The sequence below is a fragment of the Amyelois transitella genome, chromosome 31 (assembly GCF_032362555.1).
Source record: "Amyelois transitella isolate CPQ chromosome 31, ilAmyTran1.1, whole genome shotgun sequence".
Lineage (NCBI taxonomy): Eukaryota > Metazoa > Arthropoda > Insecta > Lepidoptera > Pyralidae > Amyelois > Amyelois transitella.
In genome coordinates this window covers 4,347,801-4,375,368 of record NC_083534.1, presented here as the reverse complement: position 1 = coordinate 4,375,368, position 27,568 = coordinate 4,347,801, and the positions used below count along the sequence as shown (strand labels likewise).

General features: G+C 39.2%; 1 protein-coding gene across 1 annotated transcript; it reads right to left on the bottom strand.

Moving 5' to 3' along the window:
* Positions 1 to 1,580: 1,580 nt before the first annotated feature.
* On the bottom strand, positions 1,581 to 25,638 carry LOC106135358 (uncharacterized). The gene is made up of 16 exons (XM_013335637.2): positions 25,433 to 25,638; positions 24,588 to 24,788; positions 23,910 to 24,126; positions 23,333 to 23,509; positions 21,478 to 21,570; positions 20,616 to 20,711; positions 19,724 to 19,814; positions 13,549 to 13,760; positions 13,026 to 13,204; positions 12,321 to 12,426; positions 11,459 to 11,551; positions 10,036 to 10,136; positions 8,552 to 8,680; positions 4,281 to 4,416; positions 3,472 to 3,542; positions 1,581 to 2,835 (listed from the first exon to the last, which is right to left on the bottom strand). Exons 1-15 carry the CDS (start codon positions 25,636 to 25,638, stop codon positions 3,489 to 3,491), a joined length of 2,091 nt encoding a protein of 696 aa, XP_013191091.2. The 3' UTR covers positions 1,581 to 2,835; positions 3,472 to 3,488.
* Positions 25,639 to 27,568: the final 1,930 nt, after the last annotated feature.

Here is a 27,568-nt window from a genome sequence, read left to right as displayed (position 1 = left end):
AAAATTAATTATATTTATTAAAGCCTCTAATATTTAAACAAATCTTGACAAAAACATTAACACGAGATCCTTACGCGGCCGGCCTTCGCTGAAAACCACAGCTGGTAACACAATATTAAAAAAATATATATACATATAGATAAATTTAAGACCTTGTTGTATACTCATATTATGAAAATATAAGTTTGAAGTTATTACTATTTCGACGAAGCACGCTAAGGGAACCGCGGGTCTGACGATGTTGCGTCGGAGTTTGTATATCTGCTCCAATCCGTGAAATCTTTGGTTGCGCGATTTAGAATTTTACACTCTTCACTGTTATTGGTTGATAGAATAGAATAGATATATTTTCAAAATTGGATACAAGGTATCACTTATAGACGTCACATCACTTAAATCTAATTAAATAACTACTACCGCTTCCAAAGCGCATGTGTAGAAGACGCGGCGGAACAAACTACACTGCATCATTTTCACGGGACGTAGCGTCGCGTTATTGGCTGTTGTGACTTGTGGCGTAGAGATGGCGCCACAAGTTTGAGATTTTTTCCATTTGAATCTAACGAATCGAACATTTGAGCTCTGCAGTTTATCGATCCTGCATACCCTGGTTTCCAGCAAAGGCAGGCTTCGTTAACAGCGGCCATTTTGTGCGTCATTAAAATAACATATTTGGCATAGAAAAATAATACTTCATGACATATAATAGTATATACTATAAACACTAGATTACAAAATATAGCTAATCTACTTATAACCGCGAAATTGTAAACAGTAAATTAAATATACTATTAATAATTTACTTTAAAAAGAAACTTAAATATACAAAATTGTACTTTTTTAAAATGATAACTTCATTAAACTAGCTGCCCGTATTAAAATTAACTAAATGCATTTAAGAAACATGTAATTATGTGTTGTTTATGGTCCCAGAGTATAAAAGGACCATCTCTTTTCCCGTTTTTACGTCGACGACCTCTATGGTGCAATAGTGCGCTTGTCTGTGACACCGGAGGTCCCGGGTTCGAATTCCGGCCAGGGCATGGTGAGAAACGGAACTATCTCTGATTGGCCTGGGTCTTGGATGTTTATCTATATAAGTATTCATTAACTATACTTATATTATAAAGCTGAAGGGTTTGTTTGTTTGTTTAAACGCGCTAATCTCAGGCACTACTGGTTCGAATTGAAAAATTATTTTTGCGTCGAATAGACCATTTATCGAGGCAGGCTTTAGGCTATATAACATCACGCTGCAACTATTAGGAGCGAAGAAATAATGGAGAATGTGGAAAAAAAGACGGGGAAAATTATTCATCCTTGAGGGCTTCAATGATGCCCAAAATAACTATTCCACGCGGACGAAGTCGCGGGCACAGCTAGTCTATAATATACATAAGACTTGTATGTGGTTAAATAAGTAATAATATTATTTGAAAATGTTTTTATTTCTTTGGTAAACTATTTGTGTTGTGTGGTTCCCGGCACCAGTACCTACAAAAAAGAATAGGACCACTCCATCTCTTTCCCACGGATGTCGTAAAAGGCGACTAAGGCTTACAAACTTGGGATTCCCTCCTTTAGGCGACAGCCTAGCAACCTGTCACTATTTGAATTTCAATTCTATCATTAAACCATACAGCCGAACGTGGCCTATTAGTCTTTGCAAGACTGTTGGCTCTGTCTACCCCGCAAGGAATATAGACTGATCATACGTATGTATGTATGTATAATCTGTAAGCACCGTTAGATAAATGACTTGAATTCTTCTAACAATTGTGGCGAACGGCCATAACATCTGTCAATAAAGTCTGAATAATGACAATCAGATCCATAGACGTAGAAAAAAATGTGGACGTAGTGTGCCTTGAAAAAAAAGTGAAGCATCGTAATGGCGGCATTGTACGCATGTGTGAGTTTCCAAATTCAAATTCAAAATTTTTATTAATTATTACAGGATACTTTAAATCGCTTAATAATTGTCATATCTTTTGGTTTCACAACATTGGTTTGACGTCAAATAAATTACTTAAAACTAAGTTTACTGCCGTTTCCAAAGCGTCAGTGCAGATGAAACGGTGACAAACTGCACTGCAGCATTTTCTTATTTCGTGAGATAACCTATGACGGTACTGTCATACTATAAATGAGAGTGTGTGCGTGAGACGTGTATATATACAGTGGACTATTATTGTTGCTTCATTTTGGCGTATAGTATAACTCCGTCCACCTCTTTTACTACGTCTATAAATCAGAAGTATGATTTGCCAGAATCAATTCAATACATTAACGTGTTACAATTTTGATAACCGTGTAGGAATGAAAGGTTTCCTCAGCAAATTAGAATTAATAAGTTATATTACGGCTACCTACCATAATTCTTACGAAATATACCTAAAATTATTATAAATCTACCCTCAATTTTTTCTTACCTAATAAATGGCGTTAAACATATTATAATTAGGTACATATATCTTCGGAAACATTTCACGCGAGTAGAAATTTCTAAAGCGCTTTTTGTGCACAAAATCTTTGTAATTATTAAGTCTAAAAAAAATTCTAAAATTATTAGAAGACTGCCTCTGTGGCGCAGCGAGAATACGCTGTCCCGCGTTCGAATCCCGGCCAGGGCATGATGAGAAACGAACTTTTTCTGATTGTCCTGGGTCTTGGATGTTTATCTATATAAGTATTTATTATAAAATATAGTATCGTTGAGTTAGTATCTCGTAACACAAGTCTCGAACTTACTTTGAGGCTAACTCAATCTGTGTAATTTGTTCCGTATATATTTATTTTATTTAACTAGTGTTTGATGTCTCATGTGGCAGGTGTCTGAAAAAAAGAAGTCTCATTTTAAACATATGAAAATAACATATCTATGTTTATGTATTTTTCTGAAAGAACATGTTTGAATACAAAGTAACATACATACATACATATGGTCACGTCTATATCCCGTGCGGGATAGACAGAGCCAACAGTCTTGAAAAGACTGAATGGCCACGTTCAGCTATTTGGCCTTATGATAGAAATGAGATTTTATAAAGTAATATTATAAATTTATGCGAAAGTAAGTTTGTTTGTTTGTTTGAGCAGTTGAGAAATTAATAATTGTCATATCTTAGCACTTAGCTAGTTACATATTTAAATTAAATTATTATCGTGTGGTTTCTAAGACTTTGGAACAAAACCACCGTGCCGTGTGGTTCCCGGGCACCAATGGAAAAAATAATAGGACCACTCCATCTTTCTCCCATGGATGTCGTAAAAGTCGACTAAGGGGTAGGATTATAAACTTGGGATTCTTCTTTTAGGCGATGGGCTAGCAACTTGTCACTATTTGAATCTCAATTCTATCATTAAGCCAAACAGCTAGCAGTGGCCTGTCAGTCTTTTCAAGACTGTTGGCTCTGTCTACCCCGCAAGGGATATAGACGTGACCATATGTATGTATGTATGATCACTAACCTCTAATCAGGTCACGATTAATCCACAATTTCCTCATTCTTCTCCGATGACTGCCGCTTTGTGTCTTGCACCTATATGAAAAGAAAAAAACAAAAACAAAATTAATCATTATAGTGCCGTGTGGTTCCCGGCATTGAAGAATAGGGACCACGCCATCTCCTTTGTCGTAAAAGGCGACCAAGGGATGGGCTTACAAACTAGGGATTCTTGTTTTTCAGCGATGTGCTGTCACTTTTTGAATCTCAATTCTAGCATTAAGCCAAACAGCTGAATGTGGCCATTCAGTATCTTTTCAAGACTGTTGGCTCTGTTTACCCCGCGAGGGATATAGACGTGACCATATGTATGTATGTAAATACATACAAAATACATTTACTTGATCTTGATACTAGAAAAATAATTTATTTTTCAGACATTTATTTACATATTTAGTTTTAATTTCTTTTTGTAGTATTGGTTTTTAATAAAGCGTGTGACGTAGTTTTTGAGGGGTTTTTAAATGTGAAAATGATGACGTTTAATTAAAATAAAAATAGGCTCAAACGGCTCAGAAGCATGGGTATAGTCTATGTTTAAAAGGATGCAGTTGTTTTAAATGTCACCCTGTATACACTATCTCTCACTCAAGAAGAAAATGCAGTGCAGTTTGTTACCGCTTCTTCTGCACTGACGCCTTGGAAGCGGCAGTAAACTTAGTTTTAAGTAATTTATGTGACGTCAACCAATGTTGTTAAAGCATACGTTTTGACAATTATTAAGCGATATGAAGTATCCTATAATAATGAATAATTGAATTTGAATTCCCTCACATCGGGTTCCCCGAGCAGAGTGTTGGCCAAATAAGGAGCTTTGAGCACCCCACGCCAGTACAGCTTCTCCAGCGGCCTGTTGACCGTCCAGCCGGCGCAGCGGACGCCTATTGACCTCCAGTAGTGGACTTCGCTTCTGTGAGACGAATTTTCATCAAGGAAAATACATACATAAGAGGACAAAAACAGATACACAGCCAGACACAATACTCTAGTACCAGGATAACATAGACAAGAAGGCGATTCATCGAGGTCAAGTTTAGTTGGTGGCTATCGGTATTTTCATATAAAAAATCAATCCGACCATCTTAAGCAGACCTCACAAAAACAATGAGTGTGTTATTTGAAAAGTACCAGGATAACATAGATTAGACGAAAGTAGAATATCGGAAAGGTCGAAGTTAATTGGTGGCTATCGGTACTTTCATACAAAAATCCTTACCGTCCAAAGTAAGTAGACACCTAGCGTGTTTGCTGAGTAATTTGAAAAGTACCAGGGTAATATAGATTAGAAGGAAGTTGTTTTACGCGATGCTTATAGAGCTCAAGCTTAGCTGGTGGCTATCGGTGCTTTCATACAAAATTCCTTAACGTCCAGTGTTAGTAGACACCTATGCTGTAAATAAGTTATTAATTAATAGCGACTTACTTGTTTGGACTCCTGGAAACCTCTGCGCTCTTGGTGTATTCATATTTTTTGCTTATTATAAGTTAGTTAATCGATGATTTATGTAATTAGTTAGTTAGACTCTTATATAGGACAAAAACAAGACAGACCAAAGATAAGATGGCCGTGTGGTTCCCGGCACCAGTAAAAAAAAGAAAAGTACCACTCAATCTCGTTCCCACGGACATCGTAAAAGGCGACTAAGGTATAGGCTTATAAACTTGGAATTCTTCTATTACCTAAGCCATGGGCTAGCAACTTGTCACTATTTGAATCTCAATTCTATCATCAAGCCAAAAATTTGAACGTGGCTTATCAGTCTTTTCAACACTGTCGTCTCGGTCCACCCCGCAGCAGGGGATACAGACGTGACTATATGTATGTATGAATAAAAATTTTCAATTTTTGAATTGAATTTTGAATCACAATTCCATCATCAAGCCAAAAAGTTGAACATGGCCATTCAGTCTTTTCCAGACTGTTGTCTCCGTCCACCCCGCAGCAGGGGCTACACACGTGACTATACTATACTCTACAGACGTGACTATATATATATATATATATATATATATATAGGATGTATTTTAACGCATGGAACTCTTTCCCCGTTTGTTTTTTGCATAAGCCCATCCTGTGGAACACGACCCAGATCTGTTTCTATTATTTCTTTTTTATCTTATTATATGTACGGTCGCGTTCATAATTGCAGTCATAGTTCGCAAAACTTTATAGCTTGCACCGCTGCTATCACTCACACATTCACACAAATAACACAATAAACAACAAGCGGTGAAACGTTGGGTAACGCGCCATCAAGAAGAGGGTAGTGTAAAAAGTCGACCGCGCAGTGACCGTCGTCCGCTAATCAACACAGCGACAGCCACACAGCGGAGATCCATGGTGGAACAGTACGAAAATAATGGCTTCATACCGACCAGAATATTTGCTGAACAATTCGACACATCAGTGGTTACTGTTCGTCGAGTTTGCATCGTGAGGGACTACACCACAGACAGCTAGCAAGAAAGCCGTATTTATCCGAAATAAATAAGCAAAGACGTTTAGAATTTGCTCGGCAGTATTTGGATTTTGACTGGAAAAAATCGATATTTACGGACGAAAAGTTTGTTTATGTCATCACAACACGGTAGGCTTCATTTATGGCGAAGAAATGCAACTCGGTATGAAGAAAAAAATATTGTGCCAAATATGGAGTCTGGACACATATCTGTAAATATGTGGGGCTGGATGAGTGCTGCTGGACCTGGGGAACAGGTGTGGATAGCAGGACGCGCTACAGCTGCTCATTATGTGCAAGTGCTGGAAGAAACCATGTTACCAACTGTGCGGTGTATTTGTCCGATTGATGATATGCCAACAATATCATTTGTGCAAGACAACTGCCCTGTGCATCGAGTCCATATAGTGCGTGAAAGGTTCTGCTAATTTATATTAAAAGTACTAATTACTTGGATAGTATTTTAAGGACAGCTTCAATATCTTTTCTTTATGAAAACGAATAATTAAGCTGTAACCTTAATGACAGGAGATAAGTGGATAATACAATTAGTGTAATATACTAAATATGTATAGCTTTATATAATCATCAATATGTAATTAAACTATAGGTAAACTGTTTCAATAAAATTTACTAATTTTAATTATTGAATGTTTTATTTTGCTCCCTCTTGTTTAATATTTCTTGCTGATTTCCGTGTTTGAAGACACGAGTATTGTAATTCTTAGATATCAGTTAGTTAGTCATTCAGTTACTTAGTTCAAATGGCACCTTGAAACATTAAAAATTGTCAGTAAAAAAAACATCCTTGAATAACTTCGGAATCCAAGTGTAGCGGGAGCGATGATTCGGCTCGACCGCCACCAAAGGGAAGATCTTCCGCCAGGCTAAGTGTTATGCCTGGGGAACCGCGGCTCCGACGATGTTGTGTCGGAGGTTGTATATATAGCTCCAATCCGTGAAATCTTTGCTTGCGCGATTTAGGTTCTTCGCTGCTATTGGCTGAGAGCGTCGATTTCTTCGAGATGATTGACAGTTGTTGTGTGATTTGATGTTGTTGACGAGTGGCGTAGAGATGGCGCCACAGTACTCCCCCCCAAGACCGGAGGTCTGAAGTCTTGATCTTGCTGTGCAATCTGTGCTTCGGTAGCTTGCAAGTGTCAGTAGTCTTCCAGTGAGTCGGAAGTTGCTCGAAGTCCTAGTGAGTCAGGAGTGAGCCGTTGCGTTGCTCGTAGTCTGCGGTGAGTCGAGACAGTAGAGAGCGAAGTCGACTTGTTGGCGCCGGTAGAAGTCGTGCAGAGCTGCCACGCTGGAGAGAAGAGCGGCCGTCGAAGAGATCCAGGCGTGGGCTGCGGTAGATGCGTCGGTCGCCGAAGTCGATGAGAGTGAGTGCGGGTGGAGACAGGACCAGGAAGCTCGGTGAGTCGGCTGCGATGGACCTGCTGCGATACCCAGTTGCTGGCTTGCTGTGAGACTGCTTGCAGAGTGAGGAGTGATGCTGAGGATTGGAGTTGATGATGAAGAAGGTTGCTTCCAATCACGTCGGGGTCACCAATGTAGCGGGAGCGATGATTCGGCTCGACCGCCACCAAAGGGAAGATCTTCCGCCAGGCTAGGTGTTATGCCTGGGGAACCGCGGCTCCGACGATGTTGAGTCGGAGGTTGTATATATAGCTCCAATCCGTGAAATCTTTGCTTGCGCGATTTAGGTTCTTCGCTGCTATTGGCTGAGAGCGTCGATTTCTTCGAGATGATTGACAGTTGTTGTGTGATTTGATGTTGTTGACGAGTGGCGTAGAGATGGCGCCACACAAGTAACGCTAGTAACTAGAACAAGCGAGTGTGAGCAAGCGAGATTATCTAATATATCTTAGATCTCACTTGCTCACACGAAGTAATAAAATTGCTACCCAATAACTTTCAAAGGAACCACTACCTATGTTAGGGTCGTGTGCAGACAAACTTTCAACCTTATTGAAATGACATAAGTCTGGCAGTCGCAGGCTTCCCTCTATAGGCAAATCTTATGCAAATAATGAGAGACGACGATATCTCGATCGGCAATTATCGGGGCCAGTTCGGCCATCGTTGATTACCGTCTCTTTCTGTTTTGTTATGTTATATGTCATAGAATAATAAACTGTTTTCCTTAGTAATCATTGGTATTGAAGACCGTATTCATTTGAAGGAATATTTATTCTTTTTAAATATGCATGTGTGTGTGTATCTAGTGGAACCACAGTGCACGCTATTTTAACCCGTAAGAATTTTAAAACTATGACTGCAGATATGAACGCGATCGTACTTAGTTGTGTTCTGTTATGTGTATAATAAATAAATAAATAAATAAATCCTACTACTATTATAAAGGCGAAAGTTTGTATGGATGTATGGATGTTTGTTACTCTTTCACGCAAAAACTACTGAACCGATTACCATGAAATTTGGTATGTAGGTAGCTGAAGACCCAGAATAACTCATAGGCTACTTTTTATCCCAGAGTTCCCGCGGGATTGATAGGGTTTCCATGCGGACGAAGTCGCGGGCGGCCTCTAGTAAATAAATAAATATATATACAAAACTGACGGGCTAACGATGTCCTTGTGTAGCAGTACTGCGCTGACGCCGCAGCAGCGCGCCGCGCGCCGCCACGCCAGCGCGTGAAGCGCGTCCAGGCAGCGCAGCGCCGCGTGGAGCAAGAGGTTCTCACCGCGTCTGTGACGGGGAGACAGACAGACGGACAGATTTAGTACACTCTGTACATATACAGACAGACAGACAGACAGACAGATTCAGTACACTCTGTACATATACAGACAGACAGACAGACAGATTCAGTACACTCTGTACATATAAAGTAATGCGAGGTTCTCGCCGCGTCTGTGACGGGGAGACAGACAGACGGACAGATTTAGTACACTCTGTACATATACAGACAGACAGACAGACAGACAGATTCAGTACACTCTGTACATATACAGACAGACAGACAGACAGATTCAGTACACTCTGTACATATAAAGTAATGCGAGGTTCTCGCCGCGTCTGTGACGGGGAGACAGACAGACGGACAGATTTAGTACACTCTGTACATATACAGACAGACAGACAGACAGACAGATTCAGTACACTCTGTACATATACAGACAGACAGACAGACAGATTCAGTACACTCTGTACATATAAAGTAATGCGAGGCTCTCGCCGTGTCTGTGACGGGGAGACAGACAGACATACAGACAGATTTAGTACACTCTGTACATATAAAGCAGTTTTTACCAAAGTGGGCGATAACGCCCCCTTGTGGGCGCTGCAGGTCTCAAGGGGGGCGGTAAGAGACCCAGAATAATTAATAATAATTAATTAAACTAATTTGAAATTATAGAGGTTTTTAAATAGGTGAAAAAATGGGGGCGCTAGAAAAATATTTATTCTCAAAGTGGGCAGTAGACAAAATAAGTTTGGGACTCTCTGATATAAAGTAATGCGAGGTTCTCGCCGTGTCTATGCGGACAGACAGACGGACATACATACATACAGATTCAGATAGAAATTAAGTACACTCTGTAAATAAATCTATTTTAAATTGCCATAAACTCTGTACATAAATCTATTTGAAAATGTCAATTCATAATAAAAAATATTTTTTCTTATCAATCCTAAAAAAAATTATTTACTCTTTTATCAATCCTAAAAAAAAGGAATATTTTCATCAATCCTAAAAAAAATTGATTTTTTTACTATAAAAATCTCATGTATATCATTATCAATTTTAATGAATAAAAAAATATGATTTTTTTTTTATGGATTGATTGATATGGATTGCCGTGTGGTTCCCGGCACCAATAAAAAAAAGAACCAGGACAACTCCATCTCGTTCCCATGGATGTCGTAAAAGACGACTAAGGGACAGGCTAACAACCTGTCACTATTTGAATCTCAATTGTATCTTAAAGCCAAATAGCACAATGTGGCCTATCAATCAGTCTTTTCAAGACTGCCGGCTCTGTCTACGCCGCAAGGGATATAGACGTGATTATATGTATTGATATGGAAGATGTTCTCCTCACCTAGGGTTTGTTGGTCCACACTCAGCGTCGTAATCCTGAGCGCTGAAGCAGTAAGGTCGGTAACTGATTGCACCGACTATGTTGGGGTCGCGTTTGCGAATCTAAAAATTATTTACAGCGACATCTACACAACGTGACGGGAACTAAAACAAAGTTAAGAGCAGAGCGGAGGTGTCGCAAGGTATGTACAGATTAAATATATGTAAAAATGTTTGTATAACTTTATTTATTTATATATTTTGATCAAATTAAGGACGTCCTGGCAAAGGGTCAGGTCAAAAGTACCCGAAACCGCCGAGCTTGCATGAAGAGAGTTATGAATGTGGATGAAGCGTAGGAAGTGTGCAGAGATCGTGGCAAGTGGAAAGAGGTAGTCTCTGCCTACCCCACCGGAAAAGAGGCGTGATTTTATGTATGTATATGTATATGTTATGTATGTATTTATATATTTATGTACAACAAGGAAAATAAGAAAAAAAACTTAAAGATAAATTCAGTACAAGGGCACTACTTATTTCTAGAGAAATTTCTTCCAACTTTGTTGTACGGTTGTGCCGCCGCGCCGTGTGGTTCCCGGCACCAGTATAAAATTCTAAATTTTAATTCATTATTATAGGATACTTCATATCGCTTTAAAATTGTCAAAACGTTTGGTTTCACAACATTGGTTGACGTCAAATAAATAACTTAAAACCAAGTTTCCTGCCGCTTCCAAGGCGTCAGTGCAGAAGAAGCGGTAACAAACTATATAATAAAAGAATAGGACCACTTCATCTCTGTCTCACGGATATCGTATAAGGCGACTAAGGGATAGGCTTTTATAATCTTGGCTTTTTATTTAATGTCGCTATTTGATTCTCAATTCAATTATTGAGCCAAATAGCTGAACGTGGCCTATCAGTCTATTCGAGACTCCGGCTCTGTCTGCTCCGCAAGGTATGTGAAAGTACGTGAGAACACGCAAGGTAGAGACTACACTATTAAATTATTATAACATATAATCACGTCTATATCTAAAGCGGGGTAGACAGATTCAAATTGTGACAGGTTACTAGCCCATCGCCTATTAAGAAGGATCCCAAGTACATAAGCCCATATCCCTTAGTCGCCTATTAAATTATTATAGTAGGTACCGTGTGGTTTCTGGCATCAATACAAAAAAACATAGGACCACTCCATCTCTTTCCCATGGATGTCGTATAAGGCGACTAAGGGATAGGCTTACAAACTTGGGATTCTTTTTTAGGCGATGGGCTAGCAACCTGTCACTATTTGTACCTCATTTCTATCATTAAGCCAAACAGCTGAACGTCGCCATTCAGTCTTTTCAAACCTGTCGGCTCTGTCTACCCCGCACGGGATATAGACGTGACCATATGTATGTGTGTATGTAAATTATTGTATTTAATTGATAAAATCTCACCTGATACAATACGAAGGGATTAAAGCACGTAACTGCAGCGTATTGATAGAGCAGCGGCCTGGATGTGTATGTTTGTAGGATACCGTTCACCACCTGAACACGAGAAATGTATTAAGAAAACTATAATATGCGTGTATACTATTAATGTATGGGAGTGAAAGTTGGGTATGGCAAAAGAAGCATGAAAGCAGAATAAATGCAGTGGAAATGAGAGCGTTAAGGAGTATGATGGGTGTGAAATTGAGTGACAGGATAAGGAACAGCGTGATAAGGGAATGTTGTGATGTGAAAGAAGATGTAGTTACAGGAATAGAAAAGGGTATGTTAAGATGGTTCGGTCATGTGGAGAGGATGAATGAAAGCAGGTTGACTAAGCAGATATACAAGGAGAGTGTGGAGGGAAAGGTCGGAGTGGGAAGACCTAGACGAACATATCTTGATCAAATTAAGGACGTCCTGGTAAAGGGTCAGGTCAAAAGTACCCGAAACCGCCGAGCTTGTATGAAGAGAGTTATGAATGTGGACGAAGCGAAAGAAGTATGCAGAGATCGTGGCAAGTGGAAAGAGGTAGTCTCTGCCTACCCCTCCGGGAAAGAGGCGTGATTTTATGTATGTATGTATGTATAATATGCGTGGCTCCCGGCACCAATATAACTCTTTCCATGGATGGATGTATGAATGGATATGGATGTCGTAAAAGAAGACTAAGGGACAGGCTCATATACATTCAAACAAACAAACTCTTCAGCTTTATGATATTAGTATAGATAATGTATATCTTAAACATCCACGAATGCACATTGTTATAAGGAAATGTGATGTTAAACTCTACGAGTCATAAAAAAACTTTATGCCAAGTTACCTGACTGTCATCACCCTTGACATCGATGATGACCCTCACATTGTTCTCCAGGAGGTAATCCAGCGCTTCGTCCAGCAGACACAGGTGGACTTCTTTGAACTGACTCCTGAAGAAACGTTTGTAAGTCACGGCATATATATATATATATATAAATATATATATAGACAGAGATAGAGCCAACAGTCTTGAAAAGAATGAGAGGACACGTTCAGCTGTTATATATATATACAAATGGTCACGTCTATATCCCTTGCGGGGTAGACAGAGCCAACAGCCTTGAAAAGACTGATAGGCCACGTTCAGCTTTTTGGCTTGATGATAGAATTGATATTCAAATAGTGACAGGTTGCTAGGTCATCGCCAAAACTAAGATTCATAAGCCTATCCCTTAGTCGCCTTTTACGACATCCATGGCAAAGAGATGGAGTGGTCCATGTCCGGAAAGTAAAGTAAGAAAGTACTTGTCCGGGAACAGACAGAGATGAGAGCTGTCAACTCATTTTATAAACTCCATTTACTTTTTAACATAAAAATGAACTTTATCTCCTTCACAAAAAGGTACACATTACAGCTGCTCGAGGAGCAAGCCGAATGTCTTTCAATCCTTTCAACCTGTCTGCCTGGCTCCGTCTACCCCGCAAGGGATAAAGACGTGATCATATGTATGTATGTGTGTATGAATCAGCCAGCCGTGTGATTGTTCACCTGTTGGGATGCGTAGCGCCTACGTCAATATTCTTCAAGCTCTCCCAATCTACGGCGTGCACGTCCGTCACACTAGTCGTGGCCAGCCTCTCCAGACCCTGGTCGTGCAGCAGCACCAGCTTCCCGTCCCTGGAGGACCGCACGTCCAGCTCTACGAATTTGCAGTCGCGTTCTACGCACTGGAAATTTCACATAATATTTTTTTCAGAATAGTTTTAGTTATCCGAACGGTTTGGTCATGTGGAGAGGATAAATGAAAGCAGGTTGACTAAGAAAATATACAAGGCTTCCCCTACAAGAGCGATCCCAAGTTTAAAAGCCTATCCCTTCGTGGCCTTTTACGAAATCCATGGAAAAGATATGGAGTGGTCCTATTCTAAACGTGAGTGAGTTCTTTGTGAAAAAATAGACTTTACACACACGCATGTATATTAATTCATTATAATTCGTGTTCGTCATGAAAGAGAGCGCCAATAAACAACGAACTGGCAGATATTTCACTCATAAAAAAAAAGTTACTTACATATTTAAAAGCTTCCAAAGTGTTCTCTGGCGCGTCCAAACCCGCGCCTCTATGGGCTATACAATGCACCACCCTGTCTTCTTGACTCCCATCCTTCACATAGGGATCGGGCCCGAATATACTTATAACATTATGATGGTCAGGCTTCTTCAATTTGGCAAAATAATAAGCGGCAGCGCCAAGCAATCCAACATCCATTCCGAACGGCAAAACTGCGTGTAGCAAGGACATTATTGAATATAGCATAGAAGTTATGTAATAAAATCCGCTGAGGAAGTAAGAAATGGCTGTTATAAACATTTTTGGTTAGCTATTTTCGGTCGATCGGCTTAATTTATTAGTAAAAGAGAGGTTAGAAAAATCCAAAATAAATAACTGGGCGGGGCTTGGCGGGTGGGAGGGGTCGCGTCACTGACATTGACAATTGAATTATTGTGTTACCAACGCTAAAATAAAATTTAAGAACTTAAAAGTAGTACTACAAAACTATAATAAATACCTAATTATTGTTTAGTAATATTTACTATTTAATTGGTTCTGCATCGGCCGCCACTTTATAAAAAAAATTATGTGATAAACTGCGGATCAGTTGTTCCACAAGGGATACGTGGATATAGCGTAGGACGTTGAAAAGTTATAAGGAGGCATGCTCCTATTCATAGAAACTTTTCTTTGGCAATATAATGGCATAAAGATGTAATCACATTTTCGTAGTATTTAGTGTCCGACCGAAGCTTCGGCTTCGGCTTCGGCTTCGGCCACCTTCGGCCAAAAAATCCACCTTCGGCGAAACATTCGGCTTCGGCCCAAAATCCGGCCGAAGCCGAAGGTTTCGCCGAAGGTCCGAGCGACCGTCGAGATTGAACGAACTGTTACGAAAGTCATGAGGCGGCGGGGAGTCACTGTCAAAATATCACATTGCTGATTGCATGCATCAAAACAAGTCCGTACGTGTATTTAAACGAGTGTTTTTGTAAGAAATCAAATCATTATTTTTACCAGTAGGTAAATCACAAACTTTTATCTATACATATAATAAAACAGTAAAAATATTTTGTCTGTAGGTACATTTAGTATTTTCGACTGAAATGGATAGAGGGACACTTAGAATGAATAATAGAAAGCAAAAATATTTTTTTTTTAATTTCTTGTCTGTCTGTCTGTATGTATGATCACGATTATCTCCGAAAGTACTAAACCGATTTACTTCAAACTTTCACCATATGTATGTAGTCTACTTTAATTTCGACACCAACGCAACGGCTTCGATGGTCCAGTGGTTAGCCCGTGAGACTGTGAAGTTGGCGGTCCAAGTTCGAATCCCAACAATTACAAGATTTTTTTTATTATTAAAAATATTTTTTTTTGTATTGTTTGAGTATTTTATGTAAAAAAACTGAAAATCAAAATACTACATACAATAAAACGGTAAAAATATTTTTTCTGTCCATTTAATATTTTGACTGAAACGGATAGAGAATTTTTTTTTACATTTTTTGTCTGTCTGTATCTGACTGTATGATTAAAATTCAACTCGACATTTACGCGGACGAAGTCGCGGGCAACAGCTAGTTTATCTCTAAACCAACCACCTCTATGATATATCATCAACTTCTATATGAGACAGTCAATATATAAACCTTCAATATTGAGGTTTTGAAATGATTTTAATATTAATTGTACCTTGTAGACAATATTGAACAAAATTAAGTACTGAGTGCTGAGAGAATATAAACCTTCGGCTTCGGCTTCGGCTTCGGCCGAAGGTTGTGGCGATAGCCGATTAATCGGCTTCGGCTTCGGCTTCGGCCAAAAATAGACCTTCGGTCGGACACTAGTAGTATTTAACAGCCGGTGAAAATGGGTGATTGTATACGTAGGCGGAATTTGGATTACTTAAATCAGCTTTTCCATACAAGGCTGTTCGTTCAAACTTAACTTTTCAATATAAAATGTGGTTGGTCTTGGTCATGACTTCAATATGCGTATAAGTTTAAAGAAACAATAACATTAATAGATTTTAGGCTTCATAAAAAGGCTCATCGCACAGGGTACTGTAGTATGTTCTCTTCCATCTATAGGCTATAAGAAATTTAAAGCTTACATCTAGTTTTCAAAGTCGCCTATTACGAAGTCCATGGATTGAGGGGTTGTTATACTATGCCGGAAAATATACTTTTTCCTTTTAATGAAAGTAACTTTGGTGGAAAAAATCATAGTTGGCAATACCTTCCTTATACAGAAAGAGAAGATAAGAGTTGTGTAGAATGTAGAGACAGGAAATAAAATAAAAATCAGCAAAAGATATTTACAATTTTATTAAAATAAAATACATTAACGTTTACTAACTAACAAAATCACAAAAAAGTGAGTTATAAATTTTCAAGTATAACACACTTTTTACAAAGAATTAAAAAATGCGAAATATTTTAACTTTTTTGACATTAAGTATTTTATTTATTACCTTTGTATATATTATAGGCTTGTGTTTAAACGCCTACCAGAAATGCACCTATATTACTTCCAATAAATTCGAAGTGCCTGCCATAACGGATAAATGCTCACCAAATTGTGTATCACAAAATATTCTAGAAATAAAGCTATTTTGCTTTTTATTACATTCTATAAAAATAAATACACACCTTTAAAGTCAATTTGAGTCCAAATTTTGTAAATTATCGCTAAGGAGATGTTACCAATATTTTATTTTATTACTTTCATTTTAGTTATCTATGCTGAGGGAAAAAATTACAGTCAACCGCAAATATTTTTTTCATACCAAATATAATATTGATTACACCAAACACAAGTTACATAATTAATGCATTATGCATTTAATTATATATTTTTATGCAGTTACATAATTACTTTGTTGTCAATTATTGCAACACATAATGACTAAGGTATACAATGAAACAAACCATTGGTAGATGAGGAAATAAAAAATCTAAATTAAAACAGAAATTTTATTAAAGTGTTCATAAGATTAATTTAAGAATAATCAATGGCACTTCAAAAGGAACAGAATAAATACAGTCTTATACAATCTTATCTTATAAGATTAATTTGTACTTAAAAATAATCAATGGCACTTTATATTTTACGTATATATTACGTTTATATTACGTAATCTTAGCTTGACCATAATATATTTTGGATTTTGGTTACATAATTTGATTACAATAAAGCAAATTTGAACTGTACATTTTGGTATCAATGTTACTGTTTTAGTGAAACAATATTTGGTGAGCATTTATCCATTTTGGCAATCAAAAAGAATATTTGTACACAACGTACGATTATTCTGACGTGTGTATACTTATTTTGAAGCTTAATACGTTTTACTTTGGGAAACTAAGTATAGATTGATTTTAATTTATATGGAGTTAATTTATTTTACTGGGTACTAAAATTTGGAAAACAAAAGCTATTTTGGTGAGCCCTTAAATTGTACCCTATATTATATTGTATATTGTGGGACTATATACGATAGATTACTATGGAAAAAGTCACTTCTGTAAGCATTCTTCTCATAAACAACAATTTTAATTAGGTAGTTATAATTATCATCAACTGAGTATGTTTCTTATTGCATTTTTGACTGGTAATTACTCCACTAGTCCAGAATCGTCATCCTGCGTACAGTCCACCTGAAGGTCGCGTAGTCCACCAGCTGCCTCACGAAGAACAGCGCCGTCTCCACCACCGTCAGCACGCTTGCGCCCACGAACAACGCCGTGGTTCCGCCAAGAGACGCTGTATGTTAAAAAAAAAAAAGATTTTACGTAAGTAAGTAAGTACTCAAATACTTTGTGGTTGTATCTTTACGGTAGTAAAAAAAAACTAACCCGTATCTATGGTTTTAGTTTTTTTAATAGTGTTTGTTATTCCCTAATTGTATGTGTCTCTCTAATTGTATATAAAGGAACGTACACACAAATGAAGTTAAAGCGCATAAATAAGTAATAGATGATAATCAACATCATCGTCACAACAACATAGCTTAAATAAGTACTCACCGTATAAAAAATTCCAGCAACAGCAACGTAACGCAAACGAAAATCAAATAAGCTAAAAAGGCACTTAAAAAAAATCACACAGCACAAAAAAGTTTAAAAATATTCTACAAAGACAAATGTCTGTGCCATAAAAACGCACACGTTACGCACCAAACAAATCTTCTAAAGTGAAGATAACATCTCGATGCAGCCTAAATTTTGGCGGCAACATGTTGATGCGGAGTGACGTCTCGGAGGGACCTCTCTCGGTGTCGCTCCCATTCATGTTGGTTTGAAATTAAACTTTTTTTTATTGGTTTGGCAAAGATAAAGAGAAAAGGTCTTGTAGCATTCATCGTATAAACATCTTTTAAAATGACAGAAAGACTTTCATAAATCTGAAGCTTACGAACCGATCTTTGAGCGTCTCTAAAGTTTCATCAAAACCCGTTCAGAGTAGCCGTAGACCGTGTTTTTGCGTGAAACTAACCTACACATCACATACAAACAAAACTTTTGCATTTTATATTAGATGTGAGAAAAGAAGTACCTAAGGATTTTTAAGTTGTTGTGTTACTATGAAAAGTCGCCTAGCAAGATATCAAATAACTTTTGTAAATGTTGACTGCTTCCAATCGATATCATCCTTTTTGGAAACAGTTTAGTTAATAAAACATTCTTCTAACTTTAACAAACAGTTTTTTTAAAATCGCACCAAAATCGGTTCAGCGAAATGCGAGATAACCGCGGGCAAACATACCTACACACAGGTCAAAATGAGATTCATCTTTTTTTAAAGGCGATTAAAAATTTCGGTAATTAGATAAGCACTTACCGAATAAACACCTTTTTTGTGTGTGAGTAGTAATTAAGCTCATTGCACTGGGGCATGCATGAGCATTTAGCAAGGTTTTTCGGCAAGTTGATGAGGATCTCCACATTGCGTCCGATGCACGCCATGCCTTGTGTGTCGCACAGGTCGCCATCTTGTCGAGAACACGAAATGGCGGGCACGAAATAAAAAATCACTTTATGAGACTTAGTTGGTATTTTATTGTAAGCAAATTGCCTAATTAATTCGTAAGTAATAATAAAGTATTGTGATTCACACTAAAGATTCAATTCAATATTTGACAGTGCGGTTGTCATGTAAGCTTTTGACGGATTTGTTTTAATAACTTGCCAGTAAAAATCGATTATGACAATAGGTCATATTCTCATTATTATTTTTTTATTTACAAATACTACATCTATTAAACGCGCACGTAGGTACCTACCTAACGTTCCATTATTTTATCTTGGACATGACGGTACTAGTACTAGTTGACGTGTTAACAATTTGGCGGTAAAAGAACATTCTGCCGTGCAAACGGAGCAGTAGGTACCTAGCCCGCTGATTTTCAGTCGGTCAGTGACCACAGATCATACATACATACATAAAATCACGCCTCTTTCCCGGAGGGGAAGGCCGAGACTACATCATTCCACTTGCCACGATCTCTGCATACTTCCTTCGCTCCATCCACATTCATAACTCTCTTCATGCACGCTCGGCGGTTTCGGGTACTCTTGGCATAAAACATAAGACCACGGATCATTGTGACATGATTCGAAATATATCTGAGATAAAATAAAGGTACGTCACATGCGTGTTTAATACCTGTAGTATTTATAAATAGTAGTACAGGAATTTTGAAATCAGTTACTATTTAACGAGTCCAAACAACATTTGTAGCCAACGACATAAATCGGAATTTAGACACTCCTATCGCTGGCAGCTTTCCTTTTCGTGACCCGAGACCGTGACTCTTATCTTTGCGTGTAGTTCACGACTATTAAACCTAATAATGATCTAAGATTTCAGGTTTGTGCAGTCAGGAGCCGTATGGAGGACCTATTCACTTACAACTTAGAGATTTCTGGTTTTACGATTTCCAACTCGGTCTCTGTGGCGCAGTGGTAGTATGCTTGTCTGAGACCGCGGAGGTTCCGGGTTCGAATCCCGGTCAGGGCATGATGAGAAAATAACTTTTTGTGATTGGCCTGGGCCTTGGATGTTTATTTATATATAAGTATTTATTATAAAATACAGTATCGTTGAGTTAGTATCTCGTAGCACAAGTCTCGAACTTACTTCGAGGCTAACTCAATCTGTGCAATTTGTCCGGTATACTCACCTCCTTTGACGAAGAAGTAGGGTCTGCAACCGCAGAACATCATGGCCATGCGATTCCGACAGTGCATCTGACAGAGGCCGAAGCTATACGCCTGCAAAGTTTACCCTAAAATTCAAAACCTAAGAGTCTTGAGAACACTGAAAAGCCACGTTCAGCTGTATGGATTAATGATACCTACATACATACATAGATATGGTCACGTCTATATCCCTTGCGGGGTAGACAGAGCCAACAGTCTTGGAGAAGACTGAATGGCCACGTTCAGCTATTTGGCTTAATGATAGAATTAAGATTCAAATAGTGACAGGTTGCTAACTCATCGCCTAAAAAAGAATCCCAAGTTTGTAAGCCTATCCTTTAGTCGCCTTTTACGACATCCATGGGAAAGTGATGGAGTGGTCCTATTCTTTTTTGTATTGGTGCCGGGAACCACACGACATTCTGACATAGTCACAAACTTTCGCATTTATAATATTAGTAGGATATGTAGGTACCTATAAGATATGTATCTTAATTCTATCTTAAAGCCAAATAGCTGAGCGTGGCCTATCGGTCTTTTCAGGACTGTTGGCTCTGTCCACATAGATAGAAGATATAGACGTGATTATATGTATATGTATGTATGTATGTAGTGCCGTATGGTTCCCGGCACCAATACAAAAGAGTAGCACCACTCCATCACTTTCCCATGGATGTCGTAAAAGGCGACTAAGGGATAGGCTTACAAACTTGGGATTCTTTTTTAGGCGATGGGCTAGCAACCTGTCACTATTTGTATCTCAATTCTATCATTAAGCTGAACATGGCCTATCAGTCTCTTCAAGACTGTTGGCTCTGACTACCCCGCAAGGGATATAGACGTGACCATATGTATGTATGTATGTTCGGTTACCTTAATGCTGCTACCAATCCACTCGTCAGGGTAGCGGCAGCGCCTTTGTTCCGGCCTCAGGGTCTTCACACTCGGCGCCGCTTCAATCTCTATCGCCTGGGGAGACAGTGTTAAAATGTTAGATGTATGTACAAAGCATACCGTGTGGTATCCGGCACCAATAGACAGAGGAATAGGATCTTATCTCTTTCCCGTGGATATCGTAAAAGGCGACTAAGGGATAGGCTTACAAACTCGGGATTAATTTTTAGGCGACGGGCTAGCAACCTGTCACTATTATGAATCTCAATTCTATCATTAAGCCAAATAGCTGAGCGTGGCGTATTAGTCTTTTCAAGACTTTTGGCTCTGTCTACCCCACAAGGGATATAGACGTGACCATATGTATACTTATAAAGGAAGAAAAACATAAATCGAACAGAGGACATAAAACAAAATTCTAAGTTTCCTATCCTATCCCTCAGTCGCCTTTTACGACATCCAAGGGAAAGAGATGGAGTGGTCCTGTTCTTTTTTTTATTGGTGCCAGGAACCACACGGCACAGAATAGTTTTATTTCTGTGGTTATGCGCGAAATTATACTTTGTTTATGTACCACGGTCATTTACCTCCGTTCATCGAGATGTTGGTCTGGGTAAGACATGCAGAACTTGCCTGTAGCATTTCTACGACCTCTGTGGCGTAGCGGTAGTACGCTTGTCTGTGACACCGGAGGTCCCAGGTTCATGCCGGGGCATGATGATATAAAATATAGTATCGTTGAGTTAGTATCTCGTGACACAAGTCTCGAACTTACTTCGAGGCTAGCTCAATCTGTGTAATTTGTCCCGTATTTATATATATATGTAAGTTCATTGGGTACCTTAAAGTCTATGATCAGCTCTTCTCCTGGTGTGACGTCGCCCGTGGGGTTGGATATAGCGGTGGAGATCTCGAACGGAGAGTGGATGAAGAACTGGAATAGAATAGGTTTATTTTCAAAATTGAACACAAGGTATCACTTATAGGTATATATAGGTGCCGTGTGGTTCCCGGCACCAATAAAAAAAAAAGAATAGGACCAATCCATCTCGTCCCCATGGATGTCGTAAAAGGCGACTAAGGGATAGGCTTATATATTTACTTGGGATTCTCCTTTTAGGCGATGGACTAGCAACCTGTCACTATTTGATTCTCAATTCCATCACATAGCTGAACGTGGCCTATCAGTCATTTCAAGACTGTTGGCATTGTCTACCCCGCAAGGGATATAGACGTGATTATATGTATGTATGTATCATTTACTGACGTCACATCACTTAAATCTAATTATAAAGCTACTGCCGCTTCCAAAGCGCAATATGTAAAGTTACTAATCACCCATCTGGCGTTCTTCCTCTCATCTCTATGCTTAGGGGATGCCAAAATCTGCTTATGACTCTGAGATAGGAAAGGTCAAAAGTCTTCATTCATTCGCAATTCATATAATCACGTCTTGTGAGGAGACTGATTCAGCGGTTTTGAAAGTTTGACAGGCCACATTCAGCTGTTAGGATGGTAGAATTGAGATTCAAAAAGTGACAGGTTACTAGACCATTGCCTAAAAGAAGAATCCCAAGATTATTAATGGGCCGCGGGCAAGTGTCGTAGTTGTGGAAAGTCACGAAAATTATGGTGACTTTAAGTCCTTAAGAGTTTTTCAGAGGGAATGCAGTGCATATATATCTTACTAGCGACCCGCCCCGGCTTCGCACGGATGCAAAATTCGGAAAAAATTATACATAAAAAAGAGTGATTCACACTCTACCTGTTACAAAATCCGTTGCGTAATTTTAAAGATTTAAGCATACAGACAAACAGACTAAAATAGCGACTTTGTTTTATACTATGTAGTGATTTTGACTAAAGATGGAAAAGTTTCAGTTATGGTATTGACATAATTTGTGCAGTGTGAACATATCTTATTTTATCTTTATTAATTTAACGAAATATTCGTATTGAAATCATTAGTTTAAAACCATTCATATCTACATGTTTTTTAATGTAGTCAATGTGCTATCGTCCACGATTTAGATTTAAGATATGTTAATTTGTAAATTGACTTCCGTTGAAAATGCCACAGTGTAGTTTGTTCCGCCGCTTCTTCTACACATGCGCTTTGGAAGCGGTAGTAGTTATATTTGAATTTAAGTGATGTGACATCAATAAGTGATACCTAGCATTCAATATCCTACTAATTTGTGAGTATGTCAGAATGTCAGTATGGATGTTTGTTATTCTATCACCCAAAAACTACTGAACCGATTACGATGAAATTTGGCATATGTAGGTAACTGAAGACCCAGAATAGCATATAGGCTACTTTTTATCCCGGAGTTCCCGCGGGATTGATTCCAAGCGGACGAAGTCGCTGGCGGCCTCTAGTCTATACTAATATTATAAAGCTGAAGAGTTTGTTTGTTTGTTTGAACGCGCTAATCTCAGGAACTACTGGTTAGAATTGAAACATTATTTTTGCGTTGAATCATTTATCGAGGAAGGCCTTAGGCTATATAACATCACGCTGCAACTATAAGGAGCAAAGATATAATGGAGTATGTGAAAAAATGGGGAAAATTATTCATGCTTTAGGGCTTTAATGATGCCCAAAAAAAACTATTCCACGCGGACGAAGTCGCGGGCACAGCTAGTTGGAAATAAATCTGTTCTATTCTCTTCTCTTCTCTTCTACTCCATACCCTGACGGCCCTGTTCACAGCGTCGATCCTGACGAAGCACTGCCCGCTGTGGTAATGACACTTGAGCAGCCTGTCATTCTCCCAGTCAGCGTCTTGAAGCACGAACTGGAACTCCGCGTAGTGTGAGTTGAAAGTCATGCACATACCCACTTCAGTCATTACAGGCGCCCAATAAACCTTTAAATTGTAAAATGAGAAGGCAACTGGAATTATGGTGATTTGTTTTTATTTATACAACAAAGAAATTACGACTTACATACATATAATCACGTGTATATCCCTTGCGAGGTAGACAGAGCCAACAGTCTTGAAAAGACTTGTAGGGTCAGCTAGGTATTTGGCTTTAAGATAGAATTGAGTTTTAAATAGTGACAGGTTGCTAGTCCATCGCCTAACTAAGTATCCCAAGTTTGTAAGCCTATCCCTTAGTCGCTTTTTACGACATCCATGAGAAAGAGATGGAGTGGTCCTATTCTTTTTGTATTGGTGCCGGGAACCACACGGCACTGTAGTGTTCAGTATTTATAGTTTTATTTTATTGTTCCGTACGGCTCGGGGACATACCATTGTTACTGACCTCTTTGGTGACATCAGAAATCATAACCTTCAACAGCATGGTCGGGTGTACAGCTATAACCAACTGCAGCAGGTCAACATCCCTCAGCGTCTCGTCGTTCTGATACTTCCAGAAGTTCTGCAGGTTCGTCCTGAAGGAGACATCCGTCACCAATTCCAGGAAACCGTAGTAATATTCGTAACGTTCAGGATCTGATTCTTCCGTTATGTTCCAATTCCTGTGACAAGACATGTTTATAGATCTGTGGCACGGTTAAGACTGCCCTGACCCTGAGTGCCGTATGGTTCCCGACAGCAACAGTTAAAAGAATAGCACCGCTCCATCTCTTTCCCGTGGATGTCGTAGGCGACTAAGGGATAGGCTTATTATACTTGGGATTCTTCTTTTAGGCGATGGGCTAGCAACCTGTCACTATATGAATCTCAATTCGATCGTAAAGCAAACAGCTGAACGTGGTCTTTCAATGTTGGCTCTGTCTACCCCCAAGGGATATAGACGTGATTTTATGTATGTATGTATACAGAAAATACTATAAAGAACCAGTTTCCTCTTTTCTTTGAGTGGAGACTCTTTTCTCATCATGCCCTGGCCGGGATTCGAACCCGGTACCTCCGGTGTCACAGACAAACCGCTGCGCCACAGAGGCCGTCAAATGTTGATAAGTTAACTGATGCTTACAATTCAATGGCCTCCCTTGCCTTCACCGGCTCCAATCTGTCCAGCAAGCAGGCCGTGACGGCCGGGAACATAGTCCAGAAGCTGCGGTAGTCCCGCTGCAGGGAGACCACCACAGGCTCCGAGTTGTACCGGGATAGCTGACTCAGGGCGCAGTAGACTGCTCCGCCGAAGGCGCTCAGGGTTAAGAGGAACCAGAGGAGCCTGGTAGAGGAAAATCTCTTTTATTCTTGCGTATTTTTTGTGCCATTCCAGCCGCTATGTTTAAGGTTTCAGGGTCGTGGCATCATTGTGAGGAAATCTATGCATTTAGGTTAGGTTACATATATACGTAGGTACATAAAATCACGCCTTTTTCCCGGAGTGGTTGGCAGAGACTACATCTTTCCACTTGCCACGATCTTCTGCGTACCTACTTCCTTCGCTTCATCCACGTTCATAACTCTTCAAGCAAGCTCGGCGGTTTCGGATACTCTTGACCTGACCCTTTGCTAGGACGTCCTTAATTTGATCAAGATTCGTTCGTCTAGGTCTTTCCACTCCGACCTTTTCCTCCACACTCTCATTGTATATCTGCTTAGTCAACCTGCTTTCATTCATCCTCTCCACATGACCAAACCATCTTGTTGTCAAACTACCTTGCCTACGTTTGTCCTGAAAGGAAGGCAGAGACATCTTCCTCTCTGCCACTATCATTTCCATCCTATATAACCTCCACCAGAAACTGGCCATCAAGAGAAACTACCACAAAAACAAAAGAATAATTTGCAAATAGAAACTGTCAATGCCAGTCAAGTCACGATGGAAAATTGAGCGTGTGTGAAAATTTATGTTGAACAATTTGTTACCTCTCAAACCAGTGGACTGAATGCTCCACGGTATGCCGAAGACCGTGTAAAGTCGTCTCCTGACAAAAACCCGAGTATAAATTGTAAGCGGGCGTCATGGAGAGCTTCGCGGATTCCATTGTGGACTTCGTGCGAGCGAGACAACTGAACATTGCGGTTGGTTTGCTCTTTCTGTCCCTTTTACGCTTAGTCACTTTGGTTCCCATGGGAATTGATGCGGTGGTGTCCAGGGTTTGAATTTAGAATCGCGTTTGGTTTTTGAAAGTGGTGTGTATTATGATAGGACCTTTTAGAGACCAATCAAATTGTTGGTATGAGCTTTATCCATGTTGAGACAGGGCCGGATTTAGAAGCATCGCTTTTTTTCAATTAATGAGGATATGACAGAAACATAAGATTTAAGTTTTAGGGTTCTTACTAGTAAACATTTCATCATAAATTCCACTTATAAATGCGAAAGTTTGTATGTCAGGATGTCAGTATGGATGTTTGTTACTCTTTCACGCAAAAACTACTGAACCGATTACGATGAAATTTGGTATGTAGGTAGCTGAAGACCCAGAATAACACATAGGCTACTTTTATCCCGGAATTCCCGCGGGATTGATAGGGTTTCCATGCGGACGAAGACGCGGGCGACCTCTAGTCGAAAATAATTTAAAACAGTGTCCAAAATGTACAGGCTCTGTCTACCACGCAATGGATAAATACGTGATTATATGAATGAATGAATAGCTGACTCAAAACCTCAATTATTTACTTATTTACAAATCCCTTCCCCAAATTCGACCCTGTAATTTCGTCCATATAAGTAAATATAATGTACCTTTTGTAACATAATAATTACAACCTTTTAACTCCCGACCGATTTACATTAGGGGTGTGTTAGTAATAGTCTTGTGGTTTCCGTCGCTCTGTCTTTATTCCGTGGATGTCTATAAAGGCGACTAAGGGATTAAGCACTATCACGTTTAATGCAATAATGATCTGATCTGGGTCAGGTTCCCAGGTTTGTTTATATTTTTTTTTGAAATTTCGCTTTTATTTAATTAAGAGTCTTAGAGAGTGCCGTATGGTTCCCGGCACCAATACAAAAAAGAATAGGACCACTCCATCTCTTTCCCATGGATGTCGTAAAACAACGGTACTACGTCGACTAAGGGATAAGCTTACAAACTTGGGATTCTTCTTTAGGCGATGGGCTAGCAACCTGTCACTATTTGAATCTCAATTCTATCATTAAGCCAAATAGCTGAACGTGGCCATTCAGTCTTTTCAAGACTGTTGTCTCTGTCTACCCCGCAAGGGATATAGACGTGACTATATGTATGAATGTATCTAAGAGTCTTGAGAGTGTCTGTGGTGTAATCGGTACGGTGCCCGATTAAAATGTGTGATGCGCAAAAAAAGCACAGGTTTGAATCCCACGTCAGCCATGTACCAATGATTATTTTCGTAGTAACGCACATTAGTTTGAATACTAACCGATGCTCTTACGGTGAGGGAAAACATCGTGAGGAAACCTGCACATTCAGGCAACTGGATGTGTAAACATATCGCCCCAATATGGATCAGGTTCCCCCGCAAAGGTTGCGGAGGTCAGACGGGAGTCGCTTTGTGTCAAAACCTGACTCGTCCAATCTAGGATCCATGGTCAAAGGCTTACACCAGGCTCCTCACCAGAGTGGTGAGAAGTGAAGAAGGAGGTTTAATTAAAACGAAGCTGATAAATACTAAAAATATCTATAGGTACATCAATTATGTATAGAAATTTTCAGTCAATTAACCCAAATGTAATCCATTATACTTTGAATAATCAAATATAATCGGCCATTAGGGGTAAAGGTTAAATAATGGGTAGGCTATCTTTTAGATTATGTTTCCTTGATACATTCATACATACACACATATGGTCATGTCTGTATCCCTTGCGGGGTAGACAGAGCCAATAGTCTTGAAAAGACTGAATGGCCACGTTCAGCTGTTTGGCTTAATGATAGAATTGAGATTCAAATAGTGACAGGTTGCTAGCCCATCGCCTAAAAAAGAATCCCATGTTTGTAAGCCTTACCTTAGTCGCCTTTTACGACATCCATGGGAAAGAGATGGAGTGGTCCTACCCAGCCAACACATAAG